The sequence below is a fragment of the Budorcas taxicolor genome, chromosome 7 (assembly GCF_023091745.1).
Source record: "Budorcas taxicolor isolate Tak-1 chromosome 7, Takin1.1, whole genome shotgun sequence".
NCBI lineage: Eukaryota > Metazoa > Chordata > Mammalia > Artiodactyla > Bovidae > Budorcas > Budorcas taxicolor.
The window spans coordinates 109,611,393-109,639,031 of NC_068916.1; the positions used below are offsets into that span (position 1 = coordinate 109,611,393).

At 41.3% G+C, this 27,639-nt stretch overlaps 1 protein-coding gene across 1 annotated transcript in view; it reads left to right on the forward strand.

The window, feature by feature from the left end:
- Positions 1-27,639, forward strand: part of CAMK4 (calcium/calmodulin dependent protein kinase IV) — a 272,208-nt gene that overhangs the window by 200,560 nt on the left and 44,009 nt on the right. Inside the window, exons 6-7 of the mRNA XM_052644106.1 lie at positions 20,435-20,525; positions 22,575-22,649. Of these exons, the coding sequence (XP_052500066.1) occupies positions 20,435-20,525; positions 22,575-22,649 (166 nt within the window). The remainder of the gene's footprint in view (positions 1-20,434; positions 20,526-22,574; positions 22,650-27,639) is intronic.

Here is a 27,639-nt window from a genome sequence, read left to right on the forward strand (position 1 = left end):
TTTTTGTTTGTTTGTTTTGCTTTGGGCTTGTTTTTTCTGTTCCCAGAAGGCATAGCAACAATACATTCCCCAAGTTTTTTCCATGACTTTTTTGGCCACTTTATATTTTCAGGACGCTTTGTAACTTTTGTGGGAGTGGGACATTTGGTCCTAACCTCCGCAGTCTGTACCCCTTCCTTTATAATCTCCTGGCACTGAACGCTGCCTCCTTGCAGAACTGACATCAGCTTGCTATTCCCCTTCTTACAGATGACTTACTTTTTTCTGCTTAGAGGTCTACAAATCCCTTCTTTATCCTTGAAGTTCAGGTACTTAAGCAGGTGCATGTCAGTTTTCATAGCTCTTTCTCTGTGGGAAAAGCAGCAATAACATTTTCCCCCTTTTAAAATCATGCACAAGCTTGGAGAGGTTGTGCAAACAGTGGAACCAAAGCTGTGAAAGCTACCAGTCTAGGCTCAACTGCACGCCAGGCGTCTGTGCAAGTCTCCCTCGTTGGCCTTTGGGATTCTGCTCTTTTACGTTTCATTCTGTACAGAAGTCCACTAAGTTAGGCAGTCTCGTGGGTTTTGATAATTCTCTGCACTTGTCTCCAAGTCAAAGCAAGTGGAACATTTGGGCTCTTTTGGTTTCAGTGATCCCCTGGCCCAGTTCTTAGACAACTGCTGAGCCCTGTCTAAGGTTCTACCCCTCTCCTTCATCCCCTGAATTAAATTCTTAAGCTAAATGCATATATTTGTTCTCATTTTTATCTTTTTGACTTCCTGAGAGATTTAAGTTTAGAATTTAAACAAATCTACTCTCTTCTCTGTATGTTCATGGCGTTTTTTACTACTGTTGTGAAGCACTAACCACACTCTATTATGGCTGGCTGTGCATAGCCCTGTCTCCTGAAATAGGCAGAAATAAGGGCTTACTCATCTATGTCTGTCATCTGTTTCCTCTGCCCTCTGCTCCCCCCTCCACACACACTGTGTCCTCCTTTGTGTTCATAGCACATGACAGGGACATTGCATATTCGTTGACTTGAATCCAGTTCTTTTCAAAAGCTTATTTAGGATCCCAGCGTTTTGAGTGCTGGAAATATTACAGAACTGGCCTTGTAGCCTTGATTTTTAAAAGATAATAGGACTTCAAATATGTTTAATAATTTAAGACACTGTTAAATCACCTTATTTTCAAAAAATGATAATGCTAATCCAGCTCTGTAGAAGAGCACTTTTCATGGAATGTAATGTAAAGTCTGAGTAAATATACGTGGTATATTTCTCTGTTTTAGAAAAGCTATCTAATGTCATAAAACTTGACATGTTAAAAGGAAAATCCATATTGAAAAACATAATTGCTGACACATACACTTTGCAGTCTAGTTTTGGATTCTGCTTCTCAAAATTTAACTTTAAAATACCTTCATTTCTATGACTAGTATATTGAATGTGCCATAGATTCTGTGTGACTTATTCTTTGAAATGTTCACTTGAATGTTGGAACAAATCTAGAACCACTGTTTCTAACTTTTAAATTATTGTCCTGACTTTCGCCTGTGAAATTACTTTACAGATGCTCAGCCACACTCTAGGCTTAATGGCTCTGGATCCTGTAGAATTCCGGAAATGCCACCTATTATAAATTGAATTTCACTGAGGAAGACCCTTGTTAACACTAATTCACATCATTCACACCTTCTATTTATATATAGTGGGCCATTTAGTGAAGGAACTAAATGCGTATGCTCTATTCTGCTAGAAAACTGGAAGAAGAAAGAATCTTGAGAGGGATATACAGTTGAACACATATAACTAAGACCTAACAATAACTATCTCAATAGTAATAGTACCAGTCATCACTACCATGTGTTATCAAGCACTTATTGTGCACCAAACTTTTGCTAAAAGCAAAATTATTTCACTATCAATCTCATCACATTAATTTCACAGATAAGGAAACTGAGACTCAGAAAGGTACCGTTCAGTTCAGTAGCTCAGTCATGTCCAGCTCTTTGTGACTCCATGAACTGCAACATGCCAGGCCTCCCTGTCCATCACCAACTCCCAGAGTCCACTAAAACTCATGGCGATTGAGTCAGTGATGCCATCCAACCATTTCATCCTCTGTCATCCCCTTCTCCTCCCTCAATCTTTCCCAGCATCAGGGTCTTTTGAAATGAGTTGGCTCTTTGCATCAGGTGGCCAAAATATTTCATCATCAGTCCCTCCAATGAATATTCAGGACTGATCTCCTTTAGGATGGACTGGTTAGATCTCCTTGCAGTCCAAGGGACTCTCAAGAGTCTTCTCCAACACCACAGTTCAAAAGCATCAATTCTTCAGCACTCAGCCTTCTTTATGGTCCAACACTCACATCCATACATGAATACCGGAAAAACCATAGCCTTAACTAGATGGACCTTTCTTGGCAAAGTAATGTCTCTGCTTTTGAATATGCTGTCTAGGTTGGTCATAACTTTTCTTCCAAGGAGCAAGCATCTTTTAATTTCATGGCTACAGTCATCATCTGCAGTAGTTTTAGAGGCCCCCAAAATGTAGTTTGTTACTGTTTCCACTGTTTCCCCATCTATTTGCCATGAAGTGATGGGACCAGATGCCATGATCTTCATTTTCTGAATGTTGAGCTTTAAGCCAACTTTTTCACTCTCCTCTTTCACTTTCATCAAGAGGCTCTTTAGTTCTTCACTTTCTGCCATAAAGGTGGTGTCATCTGCATATCTGAGGTTATTGTTATTTCTCCCGGCAATCTCGATTCCAGCCTGTGCTTCTTCCAGCCCAGCGTTTCTCATGATGTACTCTGCATATAAGTTAAATAAGCAGAGTGACAATATACAGCCTTGACGTACTCCTTTTTCTATTTGGAACCAGTCTGTTGTTCCATGTCCAGTTCGAACTGTTGCTTCCTGACCTGCATACAGGTTTCTCAAAAGGCAGGTCAAGTGGTCTGGTATTCTCATTTCTTTCAGAATTTTCGACAGTTTATTGTGATCCACACAGTCAAAGGCTTTGGCACAGTCAATAAAGCAGAAATGGATGTTTTTCTGGAACTCTCTTGCTTTTTCAATGATCCAGCGAATGTTGGCAATTTGATCTCTGGTTCCTCTGCCTTTTCTAAAACCAGCTTGAACATCTGGAAGTTTGTGGTTCACGTACTGTTAAAGCCTGGCTTGGAGAATTTTGAGCATTACTTTACTAGCGTGTGAGATGAGTTCAATTGTGCAGTAGTTCGAGCATTCTTTGGCATTGCCTTCCTTTGGGGATTGGAATGAAAACTGACCTTTTCCAGTCCTGTGGTCACTGCTCAGTTTTCCAAATTTGCTGGCATATTGAGTGCAGTGCTTTCACAGCATCATCTTTGAGGATTTGAAATGGCTCAACTGGAATTCCATCGCCTCTAGTAGCTTTGTTCATAGTGATGCTTCCTAAGGCCCATTTGACTTCTCATTCCAGGATGTCTGGCTCTAGGTGAGTGATCACACCATCGTGATTATCTGGGTCGTGAAGATATTTTTTGTACAGTTCTTCTGTGTATTCTTGCCACCTCTTCTCAATATCTTCTGTTTCTGTTAGGTCCATACCATTTCTGTCCTTTAGGTAACTTTTTTAAGATCACACAGCTGGATTGTAGCAGAATCAAGATTAGAACACAAAATAAAAATTGACTTCAGAGCTTATGCTTTTCATCCCTTTTCCGTCTGCGTTCTTCTGCCGTCTCCTGCTATAGATGAATTTAGGCCCAAGGCCAGAGACACGGATGAGCAGACAGAGAAGCCTGAGCACAGAGGGGTTCAGAGCTGACAAGGGGATGTAACAGGTGAGACACATCTGTTTTAAAGATCACACAGCAGGGAAAATGGTCACCTCTTTAGAAGACATAGGTGCATTTCAGCAGGTCAGTGCACCTGTTATGTTTGCTTTTGCTTTCTTATTCTTGAATTCACTTCTTGAAAACTGCTTATTTGACATAATGAGACAGAATCACTTCACATGCTATAATTTAAAAATTAAGTCTGACTCAAATTAATTAAGGATATTAATGCTCATATGCATGTTCCAGTCTTTTTTGGACAGGAGAAGGTGGGAGTATGATAGCCCAAAGGTAAGACTCTCCCACATGCTGTCAGCTCTGTCACTTTGTCTATATCCAGAAGGATGGTGGTGTCAAAATGTGAACACCCCTCGATGTGAGGCAATAGTAAGAAATTGGGTAGCAGACTTGAATTCTTTGTAGCCAAACCCAATGTCCATTTAATTCTTTTATTTCCACACAAGTAGTTGCCCTTTTATATCAGTTTTGGGGGTCATAATATTGTGCAGCACTCGTGGGCTGATCGTTCAGATTGGTCTTACCAGGCCTGCTGATGGTGGGACTGGCTCTTGAATAGTAGCTCTCTTTGCTTTCAAAACGGAAGCATCTACGTTCTCCTCCTTTGACGTTTTGTGGAATGAGTCCCTTTCTTCCTCAAAGTGAGGTCAGACCATAGCTCGACTGAGAGAGCTCATCTTGGCAGAATTCAGAGCTTTCTCCGTCTGTTCATCCAGCTCTTGTTAAACACCAGGAACAACGGGCAGGCAAAAAGGAGCTAGCATGGTGTGTTATGACAGTATAACCAACAGAGTCAAATATGATGCTTTTTGCATTGTAGAATTTATTAAATAAACTATTAGATTTGCATATGATTAAAATCCTATTCTCTGTAAGTACCAGAAACTGCATTTATATCCACATGGAATTTTCATGGAATGGGCAATGTATTGTGTTGCATTTATTTTATTCTGGGTTTTATGTTAGATTTCTGCCTTAGTATCACTTCAGGACTTTTAACCATGAACCTCATTATGTGAGTTCTAAAGAAATGTCATTTAATAATTAAAAGCAGTGTATTTAATGTCATTTAAAGATTGAAGACAGGAGAAGGGGACGACAGAGGATGAGATAGTTGGATGGCATTACTAACTCAATGGACATGAGTTTGGGTAAACTCCTCCGGAGTTGGTGATGGATAAGGAGGCCTGGCATGCTGCAGTCCATGGGATCAGAAAGAGTCGGACATGACCAAGCAACTGAACTGAACATAAATCGACAATACCAGTAATTTAAAGAATGTAGTGTTTAATGGAATGATAAAACTTTTTGTATTTTTAATATCTGAATTACTGAACTTACCAGAAAAGTCTTACACTCATATATGAAGAACTTGAAAATACATAACAAATTATTTTTAAGTACTCCAATCCAGAGTAAAAAGATGAAAACAAATAAGAATTAGAGCAGAAATCAATGAAATTGACAATAGGAAATAAGTAGGAAAAAAATCAATGAAACCAAAAGCTGGTTATTTGAAAGAGTAATAGCCTCTAGCCAGGCTAACTAAAAAAATAAAAATAAGTGACAGGGGACACAAATTACTAATCCCAGAAATGAAAGCTGGCATCATTGCAGAACCTGTCAACATGAAAAGAATAATAAAAAGTACAATGAATAACTCCGTGCCAGCAAAGTTGATAACCTGCATGAAATAGACCAATTCCTTCAAAGAAATAGTTTGCCAAAACTCAAGCAGGAAGAAGTAGACAATCTGAATAGGCCCATTTCTATTAAAGAAATTGGATAAACAAATAGTAAGTCTCCAGAAGAAAAGGCACCAGGCACCACGCAGTGTGGGTGGCGACCTTAGGTCCCACACCAGGGACAGAACCCACATCCCCTGCATTGGTGGGTGGACTCTCAACCCCTGGGCCACCAGGGAATTCCCCAGTAGAAATTTTTAATGTAGGATCTGATTAGTATTGAGCTAGATGCAGGTGTTCTCCAATTATCATTCTTTCTTTCCTTAACAGCCTTGACTGCACTTATTATTACGGCATCAGTAGCAGTAATATGTTCAAAGTGATCTCACATGCTGAACATAATTACAGTTTTAGATATCAAGTGAAGTATTATTTTTTAAATGTTGAAAATGTCTCAAATAATGTTGGCATTGTCCACTCATGACAAGATGGAATGAAAGGGAACTAATTTATACTTCTCCCTGAAAAAGAATATGTGTATGTGTCTGTGTGTGTGTGCACGTGTGTGTGTCTCTTTGTATGCGTGTCTGTGTGTGTGTCTCTCTGTGTGTCTCTGTGTGTATGTGTCTGTGTGTGTGCACATGTATGTGTGTCAGTGTGTGTGTCTCTGCGTCTCTGTGTGTGTATGTGTGTGTGTATGTGTGTGTGTATCTGTGTGTGTGTGCATGAGTATGTGTATCTGTGTTTGTGTGCACATGCATGTCTCTGTGTCTGTGTGTGCACACGTGTGTCTGTGTGTGTCTGTGTCTGTGTGAGCACGTGTGTGGGTATTTCTGTGTGTTTCTGCATGTGTGTCTGTGTCTCTGTGTCTCTGTGTGTGTGTACATGTGTGTGTCTCTGTGTCTGTGTGTCTTTGCACGTGTGTGTATCTGTGCACATGTGTGTCTGTCTCTGTGTGTGTGCACACGTGTGTGCACATGTCTCTGTAGGTATGTGTATCTCTGTGTGTGCACGTGTGTGTGTCTCTGTGTGCACGTGCGTGTGTGTGCAGTGCATGTGTATCTGTGTGTGTGCACATGTGTGTCTGTGTGTCTTTGTGTGGACATGTGTGTATCTGTGTGTGCACATGTATGTGTCTCTGTATGTCTCTGTGTCTGTGTGCATATGTGTGCACACGTGTGTGTTTGTGTGTGTGTGTCTGTGTGTGCACATGTGTGTATGTGTCTCTGTGTGTGCACGTGTGTGCACGCACGTGTGTGTGTTTGCACGTGTATGTGTGTGTGTCTCTATGTGTGTCTGCGTCTGTGTGTTGGTAACAAGGTTTCAGACACTGGATGTCAGCCTGCCCGGGTGATCCCTGCAGAGGGTTCTTGGGCAGCCCTGCAGGGAGGGAGAAATCCCCAGAGGCCAGGCAGTCTCCCTGAGGCGAGGGAACAGAATATAGTGTGGGAGGTGGAGACCAGAGTCTACCAAGCAGGTGTGGGGGGAAGGGTGGTCTCCAGGGAGCTGCAGGTGGTCCCTCCCCGGATCTTCAACTGACGAGACTGTGCATGAGAAGGAGCAGCCCATGGCCAGGACAAGAGCCTCGGGTTAGAGGGAATGCTACTTGTAGCTCTCACAGGAGTGGGAAGAGAAAACAAAATTAACAGTTTAAATGCAGACCGCAAAAGGATCGAACTATTCTCAAGTAGCGCGACCTAGATGCACCCAGAACAAAGCTAAAAAAGATCACAAATGCATCTGTGTTTGTCAAGCAGCCAGCAGGACAAACTCACAATATGCCTAGTAAAAAATTATAAGGAATGCGTGCAGAAGGCGCACCCAGAGTGAGACTGCATGAAAGCAGGAGGAAGTTCAGTCAATAGAAACAGACTTGGAAGTGATACAGATGAGGGGCTTCCCTGGGAGTCCAGTGGTTGAAAGTCTGCCTGGCAACAGTCCCCGCTCTCAAGGAATTTCTCTCTTTGATAAGCAAGTATTTAATTAACTGTGATAATAGTACGAGAGGGTTATAGGGATATGAAGAAAATGCTGTTGGTGGGGGGCAAGGAAAATATTTGTTTTATTTGTGGGATTAGAGGAAAATTTCAGAGAGGAGGCAGTATGTAATCTGGAATGAAGTGTTCCTGATGGTGTTGCTGTGGTAACAAATTACCCCCATTCCTGGTGGTTTAAAACAGCTATTTTATTCCGCTCATATATTCTCTGGGTTAAGACTCCAGACAGGGCACAATAGGAATGATAGTCATCTGCATTTCGTAATATCTAAGACTCAAAGGTTGGGAGCTTGATAGCTAGAGGCAAGGATCATTTCAGGGTGTCTTTATCCTCCTGACACTCAATGTCTGTCACCTGGACTCAGCCGGGGCAGTCAACTTGAACAGCCGTACTTGGCTTCTCCACGTCACCTGGTTTTCTTACAGCACTGAGATTTTAGGATAATCAGACGTTTTACATGGCAACGTAGGGATCTGAAAAAGAGTCTCTAGCAAGCCAGATAGGAGTTGCAGTGACTTCTGTAATCTGACCTCAGAGGTCACACACTGTCACTTCCACTGCATTCTGTTAGTCACTAGTCAAGTCAAACCAGATTCAAAGAGAGGAAATGAAGCTCCACTTCTGGATAGGAAGTGGCAGTATTCTGGAAGAGCATTGGAGATGAGTAATATTGTTTCAAGAATCTTTAGAAGGTACACTTTGGCACATGAAAGATTCTTATTATTTGGGAACCAAATGAAAATATATAGACCTGATTTAGGAATAGTACACAAAGCTATACAGTGAGAGCATGGTGAGACTTGTCCCAGCATGATGTATAGCTAGAAATTGGAACAAATTTTGAAGGGCCTTTAATTTTCATGTTGAAGAGATTAGACTTTAATTTACAGGCATTCTGGAACCCTTAAATTGTTTTTGTTTTTAGACTAGCGGATTGGCGTGAGTTAATCTTGTATTTTAGAGAGAGGACCCAGGTACGGGGCTGTCTGTTTAGATGCAAATGTTAATAGTGTCAGTAGAGAATAGGAAGGATTATACTACGTGGTGAGAATATAAGTGAAAATAAAGAGATATGAGATATATTCTGGAGATAGAATTATGACTATAATTCATATAGTCATAGGCAAGGAAGAGAAAAGAAGACGTTGAAGATGAAATCAGTGAGAGTGCCCAGAACCTGGCTCTCTGTCTGGCATACATTCCTCTGGCCCTGAGATACTCTACAGATGGAGGTCCCGGGATGCTCTTCGTCAAGGCCATGGATCTCACCCCAGTCTTACCCGTGCCTGTTGATCTGTAGTAGTGGATACAGTCTTCGCTTCTCATGTATGCTGCTGACAGTTCTGAAGGTGTCACAGAGTAGAGGTTGAGGATAAAAGCAGTGGTGCCGTCAGGTTTCCAAAGCAAATGTGACACATAAGTAGATTGCTTACTTTGACATTCTTACTTAAATTTATGTGTATTGGTACTAAGCTTTCTGAGCAAATGCATGCAGTTTAATTTTTCTTCCCAGTAAGAGAACTGTAGTCAGCATACCATTTTCTTTTTTTAATGACTGGTTTTTCTTTGTCCTGTTAGATTTTTAAAGAGATTCACGCTCCCTCTTACCAACTCCTGAGACATTATCAATTAACCACACACAGCCCATCGAACACAGCATAGCTGTAATTAAACAAAATTACTATGCAGTAGCTCTCATTACACAATGACACAGTTTTTATTAGGACCATAGAGAGAGTTTAATTACATGTCTAGACACCCCCTGAATTCATGGCAGTGGTGTTATCTTTGTCTGTTTAAGAGAGAATTTGAGCTTTCGGTGATGGCATTTTTTGAAAGACCAAATGGAAAGATAAGTTTGGGAGTTTTTTCTTTTTTAATTCCACATTCTACTTCAATGCATATTTGATTGAAGAACCATTTTTACATCTGTGGATGTAAATGTTTCCCAAGAAAAGTGCACAGAATTTCACTCTTTGTCATATTTGATATACATTTCATTGCATCCAAAACCTTTCATTTTCAAACACGTCCCAGATTTCCTCTCTTACCTTATTATGCATAAATCATGTACTGTAGTCTGAAGCACAGACAGCTCATCATAATAGTCCCAGCTTCTCCACGCTCTTTGCTCTTTGCTGGGGGACAGCGTGTCCTTGGCACGCACCTCCACCCTCCCCGTCAGCGTCTCTGCACCGGATGCGGACTCCACCTGTGTGTGGCTCCGAAGCCCCTGCGCGGCCGGAGCGTGCAGATCCAGGCGTCCCTTTGCTCCTTTCGTGCTCCAGCCTGACCTCCCCTCTCTCATACAAAAGCACGTTTGCAGCTTCCTTCTCCGTAACTGCAGATCATTTCTGGACCTTTTCCCAAGCTTTTCATTGTCTCCTGAGTATCACCTCTTTTAATTGGTTAAACCATTTCCATTGCCTCCATTCCTAAAAACTTCATCTTTCCTAAAGTCTTACCATATACATTGGAAATAAGAGAATGGAATTATCACAGGCTTATTCTTCCTAAGCAATCTCAAAAGTTCGCTCACTTGCTCTGACTTTGCATACAAATACATTTTAGACACTGATTTATTTGTAGATTTATTTATTTGTAGATTACATTAAAACATTATTTTAGTTTTCTTTATATTTTTGTATTCTGTTGAGTTTGGTTCAGTTCAGTCGGTCAGTCGTGTCCAGCTCTTTGTGATCCCATGAATCACAGCACACCAGGCCTGCCTGTCCATCACCAGCTCCTGGAGTTCACTCAGACTCATGTCCATTGAGTCAGTGATGCCATCTAACCATCTCATCCTCTGTCATCCCCTTCTCCTCCTGCCCCCAATCCCTCCCAGCATCAGAGTCTTTTCCAATGAGTCAACTCTTCGCATGAGGTGGCCAAAGTACTGGAGTTTCAGCTTCAGCATCATTCCTTCCAAAGAAACCCCAGGGCTGATCTCCTTCTGTTAGCATGTCTAAATCAGAACACATCACTTTTTCCATCATTTTTTTGCCCCATAATTTATTATTAAGTGAATGACTTAATAATTGCTATTGATAGCAATGATTTTTTCAAGTCTTCAGTGAATGTTTTAGACTTGGGATTGAATCTAAGGAAAATAGTATAGGTAAAATGATATTTCCACCATAAATAGATTAAATAGACTGTTAGGCTAAATAGACTGTTCCTAGAAACATGTACTTAATAGGACTTTCATAACATACACATATATAAATAGACAGGAAATTAATTTCAACCTGTTAAAAGCACCCATGTTTCCCAGTCTGATTCTGTACATCAGGAGGCTCATATCAAAGTCAGAAATAAGGATTGGAGTCTGACTGTTCTTTATGACCTCTTCTCCTATCATCTACTCTAACATGACACCCAGGTTTGTCTACCCAATGCCATTCATAATTACCCTCTCTAGAAGAGCATTTCTTTCCCCATGATATTGCCACTCCAGCAAGCATTTTCCAGCAAAGCTTTGCTTTAGCCAAACACTTCAAGCCACATCTGTAATCTAATAACAGGGTTCACATCGGAACCTCCTCCAGGGTCAGTGGCAGGTCCGGTCCTCAGGCCCACCCCTGGGGTCCAGGGGGCTCTTTCATTTGCAGACAGAGGTCTGTGGGCATGCTCACTCTTCACTAGCATGTCATTATGGCTGGGCAACAATTTATGAACATTTTAGACGTGAAGGAAGCTGAATGGAAAACAAAGAGATGAATTTTCAAGTGTCTTTCCCTGAACTCCCCTGAGGCTTATGTTGTATTGCATACTCAGGTAAACTTCAAAGGATATGAAGAAATTAATTCAGCCATAGCAATCAACTTAATACTGCTACAGAAAAAATATGTAATTATTCAAAATGTCATTTTGAATATGAAGCCCTTTTGTCTGATCTTATAGTTAAAATATTCTTACTGGATTTTGGCTTTTCTCAAAGTGATGCTGTAAATCTCATTTATCTAACTGACACTCATTGAGAACCCCTGAGGTGACTGAGAGCTATTATCCAGTAAGTACAGTATGTTTCATAAACATATAGATGCCTTACTTCAGCTGAATGTATCAAAGTGATGTTGCTATGGAAATATATCACTATAATGTAAGCAGAATTGAGACTTCTGAAATTAATAATGGCAAATGAATAAAAGATGCAGATTGCAATCATTCTTGAATATGTAACTAAGTTCTTGACTAAAAAGTAAAATAACATACATGTCTATAGGAAACGATTTCTTTATTGTTCATTCAAAAGTATTGATTCAGTGCACATTTACATAGGCACTGTACAGAAAACTAGGTATCTGGGGATCCAGGTAAAAATGTCCTCGTCTTTATGGAGTTTTCAGTCTAGCAAGGGAGATGTTCCTTAACATAAAGCTTGCAAGAAACAGACATGATTTAAAGAAAAAAGCATCGTAGGAGCACATAAGAGCGTGAGTGCCTACGAGAGCATGCTAATCTGGTACAGCCTCCCCGAGGACCTGACTGACAGCTGAGAATGAGGATGCGGAGAGCTGGCCTAGTCCTGGGATAGTTCTGTGCTGAAAGCGGACCCGCGGGAGACGGGGGTGGCGGGGGGCCGGGTCGGGGGCGGGGGGACACTGCTGGTGAGGCGCTGCCAGGGCACCTGAGGGGAGGGGGCGCGAGGGCCTGCAGCAGCCTCAAGGGGTGGCGCCAGAAGACCCCCAAGGCCCCTGAGAGGGGGCCAGGAGCAAATAGCAGGCTCTGAGGCGCAGCGGCCTGTCTACGGCGGTATGATTGGTAATAGCTGCTCCTTGTGTCGTGACTGGGAGAAACATAGTGAGGAGGTTCCAGATCCTAACTACTGCAAACTTTGAGCCTTTTCTAATGTCTAAACATTCTTGCCATAAACTATGAACACATATATAGCAATTTCAGTCCTTGTTTTACTTAGACTTGGTTAAGAAGGCTAATATATAACATATTCAATCTCTGTAATTTATATTTCATCTTCTTGGGAAGAGAAGTTGTGGTAAATTAAATGAAAAATAAAGCTATTAAAGTGGAAAAAGAATTTTTTAAAAAGCAAGGAGAAGAAGTAAATAGTGTGAATTAGGCTAGTTAGTGCAATTGAAGCTTCTTTGTCACCGAGCTGCTTGGCAGCCAAAACTGAAGGAAATGGAATGAAATAAAAAGCAGGTGTTTTCTGATCAAAGTATCCTTTGATACTTCAGAAAAGAGAACCTATTCCAAATCTCACAGGATTTCTAAATGTATTTTATAAGGGACATAAAAGAACAATAATAACGTCCCGATAAGTACTGTTTATGGAGTAGAATATCTACTCCATGCTAAGGGTGTCTCACCACAGCGTGCAGAGTGGATACTGCAGATGAGAAAACTGAGATTCAGACGGCTGGCAAATTGTTCAAGCACACACAGATAATAAACAGTATACTTGGTGTATGTGGCCCCACAGCACCTCTCATGATGTTACTCCTTAACAACCATTTCAAAAGCAATATTTCAAAACTTTATATGCCTTATTTCTTGTATTATCCTTGATCAAAACCAACAGTGTGATATTAAAACAGAATTCAGCTAAGATATGCCTTTGGTACCAAGGCATACAATTTATTATTATAAGATCCTTAAAAAGTATCTGTTTCCTATTTTGATTAGTCTACAGATAAAATTATACTTGTCATTTAATGCTTTCTTTCTAAAAAGAGAATGCACTTTCCAAAAATTGAGCCCATAAATTAGTTGTGTGCTTCTCTGCCGCTGAGGCTGTCTGTTTCTCCTCCTCCTTTTTCTTTTTATTCCACAGTTTTAATTAAATTCATACACATATGGTTATTTGCTCTTCCAGTTTCTTTATTAAAAGTTACTGTTACTCAAGATTAACTTCAGTAATTAGTTGCTACAATTTTTGTCAGATTCATTATTTCCTCCTATTAAATTGTTGGATTTATATAGAAGACACTGTAGGTCTTCTCCCAAACTATTGTTCAGATTTTCAATGTTTCCTTGCTTGTCCTTGATTTACTTTAATTGCTATTACCTCTAACACTTGGTTTATTCTAGAATGGGCTTCCCTGATGGCTTATTCTAGAATATCCAATAATCTTACTTTTTAGTTTTTCTAATCCTCTTGTCTATTTATGTTGAATCTCCATGATTTAAATAATCTGCAGCTAAGATAGACAGTACCTTGATAAGGTCTATTTCTTTGTGCTTTCAGTTCAGTTCAGTCGCTCAGTCGTGTCCAACTCTTTGTGACCCCATGAGTCGTAGCACGCCAGGCCTCCCTGTCCATCACCAACTCCCAGAGTTCACCCAAACTCATGTGTATTGAGTCGGTGATGCCATCCAGCCATCTCATCCTCTGTTGTCCCCTTCTCCTCCTGCCCCCAATCCCTCCCAGCATCAGGGTCTTTTCCAATAAGTCAGCTCTTTGCATGAGGTGGCCAAAGTTTTGGAGTTTCAGCCTCAGCATCAGTCCTTCAATGAACACCCAGGACTGATCTCCTTTAGGATGGACTGGTTGGATCTACTTGCAGTCCAAGGGACTCTCAACAGTCTTCTCCAACACCACAGTTCAAAAGAATCAATTCTTTGGTGCTCGGCTTTCTTCACAGTCCATCTCTCACACCCATACATGACCACTGGAAAAACCATAGCCTTGACTAGACGGACCTTTTTTGGCAAAGTGATATCTCTGCTTTTTAATGTGCTCTCTAAGTCGGTCATAACTTTCCTTCCAAGGAGTAAGCATCTTTTAATTTCATGGCTGCAATCACCATCTGCAGTGATTTTGGAGCCCAAAAGAATGAAGTCTGACAACTGTTTCCACTGTTTGCTCATCTATTTCCCATGAAGTGATGGGACCAGATGCCATGATCTTCGTTTTCTGAATGTTGAGCTTTAAGCCAATTTTTTCACTCTCCTCTTCCACTTTCATCAAGAGGCTTTTTAGCTCCTCTTCACTTTCCATAAGGGTGGTGTCATCTGCATATCTGAAGTTATTGATATTTTTCCCAGCAATCTTGATTCCAGCTTGTGCTTCTTCCAGCCCAGCGTTTCTCATGATGTGCTCTGCATATAAGTTAAATAAGCAGGGTGACAATATACAGCCTTGACGCACTCCTTTTCCTATTTGGAACCAAGTCCAGTTCGAACTGTTGCTTCCTGACCTGCATACTGGTTTCTCAAGAGGCAGGTCAGGTGGTCTGGTATTCCCATCTCTTTCAGAATTTTCCACAGTTGATTGTGATCCACAGAGTCAAAGGCTTTGGCATAGTCAATAAAGCAGAAATAGATGCTTTTCTGGAACTCTCTTGCTTTTTTGATGGTCAAGCTGGTTATAGAAAAGGCAGAGGAACCAGACGTCAAATTGCCAGTATCCACTGGATCATCTTTGTGCTTAGGTATTTCGTAATCAGTTCTATGTCATTCATATGATATGGTAAAATGTTTTAATGCATTTTCCTATGAGTACACAATTTTGAGAAGCATTTTTCACCATTAATATCCTTTTCTTCCCCACTTCTCCATGTGCAGGGATCTTGACGTATCAAAATAAGATTAGGATTTGCTGAGATTAGAAGTGTATATTTATTTAAAACCTAGTTTGAAAATAAGAAGCAGTGTTCCTATTATACAGCTCTTTGTTCTTGTTCAGTCGCTCAGTCATATCTGATGCTTTGTGACCTCATTAACTACAGCACGCCAGGCTTCCCTGTCCTTCACTGTCTTCTGGAACTTGCTCAAACTCATGTACATTGAGTTGGTGATACCATCTAACCATCTCATCCTCAGTTGTCCCCTTCTCCTCCTGCCTTCAATCTTTCCAGCATCAGGGTCTTTTCCAGTGAGTTGGCTGTTCTCATCAGGTGGCCAAAGTACTGGAGCTTCAGCTTCAGCATCAGTCCCTCAAACAAACATTCAGGGTTGGCTTTTATGATTTCTGATGCTATAAAATAGAATTTTTCAAAGATATTCTAGGGATTTTTTAAGGGTCACTGAAACCCCTTTCAGAGGGTCTGTGAAGTCAAAACCATTTCAGCATAATATGAAAGCATTTCTCCTTACTTTCCAGTAGTCATGTATGAATGTGACAGTTGAACCATAAGGAAAGCTGAGCACCAAAGAATGCTTTCAAACTATGATGCTGGAGAAGACTCTTGAGAGTCCCTTGGACTGCAAGGAGATCCAACCAGTCCATCCTTAAGGAAATCAACCCTGAATATTCACTGGAAGGACTGATGCTGAAACGGAAGCTCCAATACTTTGGCCAAGAGCCAACTTATTGGAAAAGACCGTGATGCTGGGAAAGATTGAAGGCAGGAGGAGAAGGGGATGACAGAGGATGAGATGGTTGGATGGCATCACCGACTCAATGGACATGAGTTTGAGCAGGCTCTGGGAGATGGTGAAAGACAGGGAAGCCTGGTGTGCTGCCGTTCATAGTGTCACAAAAAGCTGGACACAACTTGGGGACTGAACAGCAACAACATGGGATGTGATTTTATGCTAGAGAAAGAAGAAGTGTGTATGAGAATCCAGCTGTTTTCTGTAAAACCAGAAATTAAAGAAATTTGGAAAACTTTAAAACAGTGGTATAGTACTAACTAGTTTCTTATCTTAGAAAATAGTTATTTATATTTTAAAATGTGTATATTGCCATGAGTTTATTGTTTTATTTTTAAATTAAAAGTAATTTTTTGATTTCTCAGTTTTAACTGCTTGCACAGTAACTAAATGCTAGGTAGAGCTCACATAAACAAAAGCTCTTTGAGGTTCTTAAAATTTTAGCTGTAAAGAAGTTCTGAGACCAGAAAGTCTGAGAACTGGTGCCCTAGAAGCGTGGCTGTGTCTCCTTGAGGGAAGCAGGAGATCATACTCCATGTTTGCCATCTTCCTGGCTTCCCAACTGGAAATAATGTAAAGGTTACAAGTAGTAACTATTGATCAAAGGCAGTCAGTGGGTCTAAGCAAAAATAAAATGGCCATTTTGTCAATAAAGTCTCCCGTACGTGTGGATGATTACATCATGAGCATTAATAGTCTTTCGCCACCAAGTCACTTACAGCAAATGATCCTTGCCTCTGCCTTTAAAAGTCAGGGTCAAAAAAAATAAAAATTAAAGTCAGGGTCAGGACTACTGGCATTCATTGTATTATTGGCTTTTCGGTTGGTTCCTCTGGTAGTGCGTGACTCCTAGATCTATTATTTTCTATAAAACTTTTCTTCTCTTATCTGTCTAGCTCTCCTTTTGGAGTGCCAACTGATGTTTTGTTTGTTTTGTCTTGCTTTTTTAAAATTTGCACTTAAAACACATAACCACCATTTTTGTTCAAGAAAGCCAGAACAACATTTAATGAAAATCTTTGTATAATTAGTACTTAGCTGAACCAACACTTGTCCCTTCATCTCATTTTCTGTTGCTGTGCCACTGTTTTCAGAGTCATTTTCTTTTCCAAGTTATGGAGCTTCTAAACTGGGTTAGAAAATCAATGCTTTGTATTGATCTGTGCAATTCTTAGCTATATTCCAAAGCTATTTGTATGAGACACTCACATCTCTGCCTTTCACACTCTAGGTATACAGGATATAGTATGTCCCCCTCAGGGGTGCGGTGTTTCCTTCCAGGGTATGATCTGAGGCTGAATGTGGCCTTCTATCACTCTTTTCTCCCCCCATCTTACTAAACACCTTGTCCCTCCACCAGCACTCTCCCCTGCTGTCCTTCATTTTATTTCCATCTCATCCCCACACTACACAGCCAAGCACTAAGTGGTCCTTGAGCTCGTGCTTGGGAATCCTGCACGGGCGGGTGCCCAGACCTGAACCCACCACCATGACATCCAGTTAGGACCTTGTAAGGATCTCGTAGCCTCTTTATCCTACAATGTTGTGTTGCTTTCTGCTGTCCACCAAAGTGATTCAGAATATAAAAAAATAATTCTTCTTTATACTCCTTTCCGTTGTTGTTTATCGCAGGATACTGGATGCAGTTCCCTGGCCTGTGCAGTAGGGCCCTGTCTATGCATTCTGTGTGTAATACTTCGCATCTGCTGATACCAAACTCCTGGTCCATCCCTCACCCCCCTCCTTGACAGTCACAAATCTTTTCTCTCTGTGAGTTTGTTTCTAATTCCTGCATAAGCTCATTTGTGTCGTAGTCTAGATTCCACATGTAAGTGATATCATATGGTACCTTTCTGACTCCCTTCGCTTGGTATGACAGTCTCTAGCTGCACCCATGCTGTGCGGATGGCCTTGCTTTGTCTTTCATGGCTCAGTAGCATTGCTTTGTGTGTGTGTTCGACGTCTTCCTGTCCATTTACCTGTTAGCGGACATTCAGGTTGTTTCCGTAGCGTGGCTATTGTACTATGAACACAGGGGTGCGTGTGTCATTTTTTATTGTAGTTTTGTCCAGATATATGCCCAGGAATAGATTGCAGATCATATGGTAATTCCAGTTTTGGTTTTTGAAAAACCTTCATACTATTCTCCATAGTAGCTATACCAGTTTACATTCCCACCAACAGTGTAAGAGGGTTCCCTTTTCTCCACAACCTCTTCAGCATTTGTCATTTGTAGACATTTTAATGGCAGCCATTCTGACTGGTGTGAAGTGGGACATCATTGTAGTTTTGAGTTGCAGTTCTCTAATAATTAGTGATTATTGAGCATCTTTTCAAGAAAAGACCAAAATTTTAGACTCACCCAGTTTTAAATTTCTTGCCTCCCCCACCTTGGGATCTGTAATTCATAAACATAGTGGTAGGGACTCCTGTTGGTTTCTGCTTTTCTTCTTCCTCTTTTCCAACCAGCTACATGCTGATTGTGGTTCTTGCAGGCTTGGGCTGCAAAGGCGATGATAGGGAGCAGGATAGGAAATAGGGGATTAAAGCTTGGTCTTCCTGGGCTGGTACTGGTGAGCTGGTACAGTGATCTCTGGTTGTGGCAGGTTACAAATGCCTGTTGTTTTCCCCTGTGGGACACCTTTGATAGCTCTTCAGGGACTCCTTGCAGGACAGTTCTCTCACTCCAGGCGATCTGAGTGGCTCTTCAGCTGCCTCCTGTCACTGCCCTCAGGTTCTGCTTTCTGTGATGCTGAGATGAGGTGGCATCACCCCCGCGGGAGGCACTCCAGCAGAAGGACATCCTCGGGGGACCCGTGTCCAATGCCCTTCTGCACAGTCCACTCCGGGTCATGACAAGGACCTCCTCAGGGGACCCGTGTCCAGTCCCCTTCTGCACAGTCCACTCCAGGTCCGTGAGAAACATGCTTCTCTGTCCAGCTGTCAGGTGAGGCCAGCTGAGTCTCACTGAGACCCTGTCCCCTCAGTCACCTGCTCCAGCTGTTTTCCAGTTTTTCATGAGTGAGCCAGGTATCAGTCCATTTCCTCAGACCACTAAGTGACACATGTCAGGTGACCTTCAAGCTTTTTATCCCCTTTTACTTGGCTTGAGTAGAAAGAAAGAACGACCTCCTCCCTTCCTCTATGCCACAGGAAAGGAGAAAAGCTGCAGCACCATGGCAACTTTTTCTCTTAACACAACAGAAAGACAGGCAAAGGATTTGAATGGGCAGTTTATAAAAAGGAAAGTGTATAAAAAGAAGCTAGACTATAGTAAACAGAGAAAGAGAAATTAAATCAAACTTATGACATAATTTTTATATTCCAGCTCAGCAGAAGTTAAGAATATAAATTTGCTATTTAGATATTAGGAAAATGTATACACTTACACTTTTATGTGAGTAAATGTTGTTGGAGTCTTTTAGGAAAGTGATTTTGCAGTACATATTAAAGTTAAAAGTCTGTACACTTTGTGACCACACCGGACCTGCTTTCAGGCATCTATCCTGGAGAATATCAGCGAAAATGCTCACATTCCCAAGTATTGAAGGCTTATTACTGCATTGTTTGTAATTGCTAGAAATTTGAATGTCCATCAAAGTGGAAATAGCAAAATAAAAAGTGATATATCCAACAAAAAATGAATACAAGGGTTAAATAAAAGAAGTTGTGGTAACATATGGGAAATATTTTTAAAACATGTTGTTAAAAAAAAAGCACTGTGAAAATTTTTATTAGTGATACATTTATGTAATAAAATGGAAAAATCAGGTATATTTCTTTGTATGCATGTACTCATATTTGTAAATGCATAGAGAAAAGTTCAGACCATTTCAGACTGATGAATGACTGCTTTTGGAGAGGACATAGACTTCCCCTGGAGGAGAAGCAGGGTCAGGTAGAACTTTAACATTCACAACAAGAATGTGCTACATGTGTGATTACACATGATTTACAAAAGAATTTAAAAGATAATAAAACGAATGTTAGAGGTCATCTTTAAGATAATATCAATGATAGCTAGGTATACTAAACTTCAAAGAGCCTATGAGAGCATTTATTGTCATTAAACAATTGTTATCATATTAAAGGTAGTTCTCTATAGTAATTACTCACGTCTAAATGTCTGTTCAAACAATAATTATGAAGTCTTTGCTATGGTTGTGAGCTTCTAAGATGACACACAGAATTATGTATTTCAGATAGTAAATCAGACAAATTTCAACACAGGGCATGTTGACTTTATTATTTATAATAATAAGCCAATTTGAGCTGATATGATAATATGCATATGAGAACTGTAACTAATATTCTCTGAAAAAAGTAAATATTTTATTTGTGGCAATCACTTCTATATAATTTAAATTGCATTTCATTTTTAGGAAACTGTGTATAAGCTATCTCAAATGACACATAATTTAAAACTCATTCACCTTTATGGTGTTTATTTTTAAATTTTAATATGTGTGTGTTTGAATTGTATAACTTAGTAAAGATTATTATAATTCTGGAAAGATTAAATATAAACATTGGCCCCATAAATATAATTACATGACTGTTACTTCATTATTGTCCAAATTTAGTACCTACATGAAAATGGGATTGTCCATCGTGATCTCAAACCAGAGAATCTTCTCTATGCAACTCCAGCACCAGATGCGCCACTCAAAATTGGTAAGGGTGTTTCCTGAGGTCTTATGATCCCTGTTCCCAAAGCAAAAGAAATTTATTCCATGGAATTTGTAAATATTGCTCTATCCAGTTTTGTCTCCATTCAGTTTCCTCTAATAGCAAAGTCTGTAAAGGAATAATACATTGTTTTGGAAATCTGTACTCTTTCCTAGAATATCAACTTGAATATGTGTGCACGTTGGTACTTTATAGTTGGACACAAAAAGGGATCACAGCCCTTGGAAAAGACAGGCACTTCAGGAGGTGACCTTATATTTTGAAGATAAGTTTATTATAGAAGAAAATCACAGATTATGTAACACTTCTTTTTGGTTACCAACTTTTATCACAAGTTAGTTGGAGCTTAATTTTAGATAATGAAGAACTCTGACACAAAATGCTTGGAACGTGTCAGTGTACTGTGGCTCTGAGTCATTTGTTTATATGAACAGAGATAAGTTGAGATCTGTATTTCTCAACATGAACTCCACGGAATGCCTTTTCTCAGTGAACAAGTGTGGATGACCCCCTTGGGGGTTGAGTGTGGAGGTGCTAGGTTTGGTCAAGTCAGTCAGGGAACTCTGAGTCACAGCTAAGCCACGCTTTATGTCTGCAGGGCTTTCAGAAAGTTAGAAGTGCTAATGTGTGGGCTTAACATCTAAATTTGTGTCTGTAAGGCTCTTCCCAAACCTTATTTGACTTTGGAAACCTTGATTTGTGTGTTTTTTTTTTTTTTTTTCCCAATAAGACCTTGAATAACTACAGAGATGATTTGGAAAGTTCTGATCTACCCAGAGAGATCAGTAAATTACCATTTTAGAAAAAAATGTATATTAAATTTTACTTTCCTTGTCCCTTACAAAGCAAATCTTTGTTTACCAAAATAATTATAAAATTTATTTTGGATGAAATCTCCTTTGGAGAACCTGTTCTAAACCCTCTGAAGGGCACTCTTCTTTTGGCGCTGTCTTTTATAATGCTAACCTGATGAGTTCACTGCATCTATGTTAACAGTTTCGAAAATTAAGTTGTACATATCACGGGGAAGCTCAGACAACATAAAGTGCTTTATGAGCACAAGAACCTAAAGGACAAATGCTGACGTCCTGCTGGGCCGCCAGGTTGTTCTCTCTTCACTCCTGAAAGGCAGCGGGCAGCAGGGAGGCTTCCTTTTGTTGCTTCCTTTAACAGCTCTTTCAAAGATTTTATCCTTAAAGAGATTTCTTTAAATGGATGGATAGATACTAATTTAGCAGGGAGAGCCTTCCTTTCTAAGGACTTCCTGCTGCTTTCTCTGATAAGGATCAGCACCTCCATGGAAATGTGGGTTTATCTTTGAAGTCCACAATGGCATCAGTTCTGCCCCTGCCTCTCTTGAAGAATGCCCTTGAACTGTTTCCTCAGGTTTCCTGGGTGAGGGAGATGTAGCCCAGCAAAGAGAGTGTAATGATAGCAACTTCTGGTCATGTTTTATCTAGGTAACATTCTGAGAAATAAATAAAAAGGATCTTTGCACAAAGTTACATGTTCCTCATATGAAAGTAAATTCTTATCCATCAAATACACTAAAGAATGAAACCGTTTATTTTGAAGCAGAATAAACCTTTTATATTTCTGCTCATTTTCTTGACATTTATGAAAGTCTAATTTTTTTATTTGATTTCTTAGATGGATTAAAGTTCTGATTTTATTAGTAATTCTATGCTGTCCTTTAGAGTTAGTTTCAAATCTTAGAATTAACATTATACAAAATATATCCATCGCATCTATTAATTCCAGAAGAAATAGCTTATTTACTAAAAGCTAGTAATTACAGAGAAAACAAAAAATATATATTGGAGTCATGGGGTAAAAAATTTTCCACTTTAATGCCAGACTTAAATTATTATTTAGTTTTTTTAGTTTACACTCCCAGATGACTGTCCTCTATATCCACCCCAATATCAAATACAAAAACAAACAAGTCTTGTTTTGAATAATAAAATAGTAATCTGTCATCTTATAAAAGCTGAGAAAATACTCATTTCATTAATTTTTTTCTTGTCTTCTTAGCTGACTTTGGACTCTCCAAAATCGTAGAACATCAAGTACTCATGAAGACAGTATGTGGAACCCCAGGGTACTGCGGTATGTTCTTCAATACTGATATTTTACTTCTTTGTATTCAAAGTCCTATTATCTCTTTTTGAGACATAATTTGATATGAGTCTCCATGAGGAAGGTGTTTATAAATGACACTCAGACCAGCTCTTGCTCTGCGTGAGGCGTTCAATGATGTTGATTTTAGGGCGCCCCTGCAGGACAGTAGGGAGGGTGGAACCAGGAGAGGAACAGAAGCTCTGTGCCTGGGGACCAGGAGAGGGACAGGAGCTCTGCACCTGGGGAAGGCAGGAGAAGGGACAGGAGCTCTACACCTGGGGACCAGGAGAAGGGACAGGAGCTCTGCGCCTGGGGACCAGGAGAAGGTACAGGAACTCTCTGCCTGGGAAAGCCAGGAGAGGAACAGGAGCTCTATGCCTGGGGACCAGGAGAAGGGACAGGAGCTCTGTGCCTGGGGAAGCCAGGAGAAGGGACAGGAGCTCTGCGCCTGGGGACCAGGAGAAGGGACAGGAGCTCTGTGCCTGGGGACCAGGAGAGGGACAGGAGCTCTGCACCTGGGGAAGGCAGGAGAAGGGACAGGAGCTCTACACCTGGGGACCAGGAGAAGGGACAGGAGCTCTGCGCCTGGGGACCAGGAGAAGGTACAGGAACTCTCTGCCTGGGAAAGCCAGGAGAGGAACAGGAGCTCTATGCCTGGGGACCAGGAGAAGGGACAGGAGCTCTGCGCCTGGGGACCAGGAGAAGGGACAGGAGCTCTGCGCCTAGGGACCAGGAAAAAGAACAGGAGCTCTGCGCCTGCCTTTCAGGGAGCAGCTGCTCTTATCCCTACTCAGGAGTAGAAACAGAGTCTAGGGCAAAGAACAGGGGAATACCTTTGTGATTGGGATTAAAGCCATGAACGCTTTGTCACTTTACTCATTTGCTCTTTGTTAGGAAGATGTGTGAGGAGACGTGTATTCGTTCCGATGGTTTGCAGGACTGCAGGGAGTGAGGGTGGCCCCTGGTTCTCATTGATGGCCCTGGTCTACCCTCACTAGGAGAAGGGCTGTAGGTGGGGTTTCCCAGCCAGAGGCCTCAGAGATGACACAGTCCTCGCATCCTTGACCATCCTCCCAGCCTCCTGGAATGGGATGGAGGCACCCTGAGTACAGGCCACAGTCCAGAGACAGAACAGTAGCATTTGATCCAAGACAGCCTGAAGTGCGCCCCCCTATTTTTTCATGATGACTCTCTTAAGCTGGCAACAACCTAAAAGCCAGTAAAGCTTGTAAAACTTATCAAGAATTTCTCAAGTTTTTCTGACTCATGAATATATCACAAATTAATTAAAATCTGTGTTACAAAGAAAAGAGACAAGATTTCAAGTTACCAGTTGTAAAACTAGCTATCATTTTCTCTTAGGACTGTCATTTTTTTATACAAATCTTCCTTCACTTACTCATATGTTCAGCAAAATCACCTGCTGTATTCAAGTCAGTGCTTGGCACCAGGAAGATGCATTTTCTTTCCCCTCCTCCACTCGCATGGGCTCAGTCAGCATCTGTAAGGAATGAACGTGAAACCAAACGTGTGTACCTCGAGGAAAGCCATGTTACGCTCGTGGAAAGGCCATTATGGAAACATACGAGAAAGGTGGTTTCAGCATTATCTGTCCTATTCTTCTATGGGATTTATGTTTATTAGTCACGTCATGTCATAAGTAGCCACATAAGAACTACATTCAGTTCAGTTCAGTCACTTAGTCGTGTCCGACTCTTTGCGACCCCGTGAATCGCAGCACGCCAGGCCTCCCTGTCCATCACCATCTCCCGGAGTTCACTCAGACTCACGTCCATTGAGTCAGTGATGCCATCCAGCCATCTCATCCTCGGTCGTCCCCTTCTCCTCCTGCCCCCAGTCCTTCCCAGCATCAGAGTCTTTTCCAATGAGTCAACTCTTCGCATGAGGTGGCCAAAGTACTGGAGTTTCAGCTTCAGCATCATTCCTTCCAAAGAAACCCCAGGGCTGATCTCCTTCAGAATGGACTGGTTGGATCTCCTTGCAGTCCAAGGGACTCTCAAGAGTCTTCTCCAACACCACAGTTGAAAAGCACCAATTCCTCGGCGCTCAGCCTTCTTCCCAGTCCAGCTCTCACACCCACACACGACCACAGGAGAAACCAGAGCCTTGACCAGACGGACTACATTACTAACTCCTTTTACCTCTTTTAACAGCTTTTGAGTTCACAGAAATCAGACTGCAACAGTGCACTAAGAAAGCCACTGAAGGAAATGTATGGTTAAATTCACCGAATTTTAGTGCTGGAAGGAACTTTAGTATCTAGTAACATTCTCATTTTACTAAGGTCAAAAGAGTATGACTTCCTCAAGATTCCAGGTCTAGTTACTAAAGGATCAGGGATCAGGGATGAGGATCCAGGTATGCAAGGTCCTAAAAACAGAATTACAGAAGGAGGCGGAGCTAACCCACTCCAGTGCTCTTGCTGAGGTAACCCATGGACAGAGGAATCTGGCAGGCTGTAGTCCATGGGGTCACCAAGAGTCAGACACAGCTGAGCACACACACATCACACTAATCAAAAAGCAACATAGAAAAACCAATATAGTTTCCCTTCATAGCAGTATATATCATTTACAGCTTTCAGTTTAAAATGTTCCTTATTTTAATTTTTGAAACCTCAGAAGTGTTGGTCATTGTAAGAAGTGAAAATCCGAACATTGTTACTCAGCCGCTCAGTCACGTCTGACTTTTTGCCACCCTATGGACGGCAGCACAGAAAGACAGGAAATGTCCTCCACCGTCTCCCGGAGTTCACTCAAACTCATATATCTTGAGTTGGTGATGCCATCCAACCATCTCATCCTCGGTCGCCCCCTTCTCCTCACACCTTCAATCTTTCCCAGCATCAGGGTCTTTCCAATGAGTCGGTTCCTCATATCGGATATCCAAAGTATTGGAGCTTCAGTTTCAGCATCAGTTCTTCCAGTGAATATTCAGGGTTGATCTACTTTAGGATGGACTGGTTTGATCTCCTTACAGTCCAAGGGACTCTGAAGAGTCTTTTCCAGCACCACGGTTGTAAAGTATCAATCCTTCGGTGCTCAGCCTTCTTTATGGTCCAACTCTCATATCCATGCATAACTACTGAAAAAACCCATAGCTTTGACTATATGGACCTTTGTCAGCAAAGTAATGTCTCTGCTTTTTAATACACTGTCTATGTTTGTCATAGTTTTTCTTCCAAGGAGCAAGCATTTTTTAATTTCATGGCTACAGTCACCATCCACAGTGATTTTGGAGCCCAGGAAACTGAAATCTGTCGCTATTTCCACTTTCTCCAAACATAAGAGATGTTGATTTCTCTGCTACACTGGAGGTCTGGAGGCAGGCGGTCCCGGCAGGTTCCGCCGCTATGGCTCTGCATGTCTGGTGGATCTCAGGGTCAGGGAGTCAGACTTTTCCTGTCTTACTCTACCATTCCTGAGTATGTTTCCTCACAGTCCAAAATGACTTCTTGAAATCGGTCATTACATCTGCATTCTACACAACCAGAAGAAATAAACTCTAAGAAAGCACATTTTCATGTTAAATGCACTTCCGGAAGCCCCATGTATCACTTCCACTTGTATCTTATTTGCCAGTACTTAGTTCCAGCCCCAGAAGACCAGAGAAATTGCCAGTACGTCCTTATTGGACGTACTGCAGTCCCCTGTGAGCTTGGGGTCTGTTAGCAGAGTGAGTGCTGCACCAGACAACTGTCTCTACCACAAGCTTATGAGTGAGAGTCTCATTCTCAGAAAAAAATGTGGAAGCCATTACAGTATGTTCCTTTTAGCCATCCTCTTCTTCTGTTTCTGTATTTGTATTTTCCTTAGAACTGTTACCTGACAACCTGTCCATCACCCTTCCCTTCTAATCGTGCCATAGGGACTTTTCCTTTCTCTAATTCATTTGTCCTTATTTGACCTCATCCTGAATTTCTCTCCTGCTTCCAGCTCTCCAACAACATGGAGAAAGAAGAGCCCTGGATTCAGTACTATATACCAAGTGGGGTGGCCCATTTTTGACCCTTAATTGCTGACCAGTTGACAGAAGGATTGAAAGAGGATTGAGGAGAATGAGACAACAAATTAAGGGTTTCCCACAACAGTAAAGCTGGTGGGCAACTTAGTAATTGCTGTCTAATACTGAATACTAAGTATTCCAGGGAGATAGGTAGGTTGGAGAAATCCTCTGAGAATTGAGCAGCCTGAAATGTAAGGATCAGGGAGAAATTACCCTAGTGATCTCTCAGGGTCCCTTCTGTGACTGAGATAGCAGAGTCCTTTCAACAGCTTATTAATAATAGTGATAAGAGCAAGTCTTTCTTGTGACAGTACAAAATGATCATTTTCAATCAGTCAGTTCAGTCGCTCAGTCATGTCTGACTCTTTGTGACCCCATGGACTGCAGCACGCCAGGCCTCCATCACCAGCTCCCAGTATTTACTCAAACTCACGTCCATTGAGTCGGTGATGCCATCCAACCATCTCATCATATTGGGCACCTACCTACCTGGAGAGTTCATCATTCATTGTCCTATCTTTTTGCCTTTTCATACTGTTCAAGGGGTTCTCAAGGCAAGAATACTGACATGGTTTGCCATTCCCTTCTCCAGTGGATGTTTTGTCAGAACTCTCCACCATGACCCATCCATCTTGGGTGACCCTACATGGTGTGGCTCCTAGTTTCACTGAGCTGGACAAGGCTGTGGTCCATGTGATTATATTGGTTAGTGTTCTGTGATTGTGGTTTTCTGTCTGGTCATTCTCTGAATGAATGATTGATTCATGTTGATTCACTATGAATGAGTGATTCATTCACTGGTAAAATGAACATTAAATGTGTTAATAGACTCCATGTTAGTCACCGAGATTATGAGTGAACACAGTATGATCTTGCCCTTCAAGGATCGCATAGGCTGTAAAGAAAGAAAGACCTGTACAGGATAAATCAGAATTTGTTGTGATGAATTACG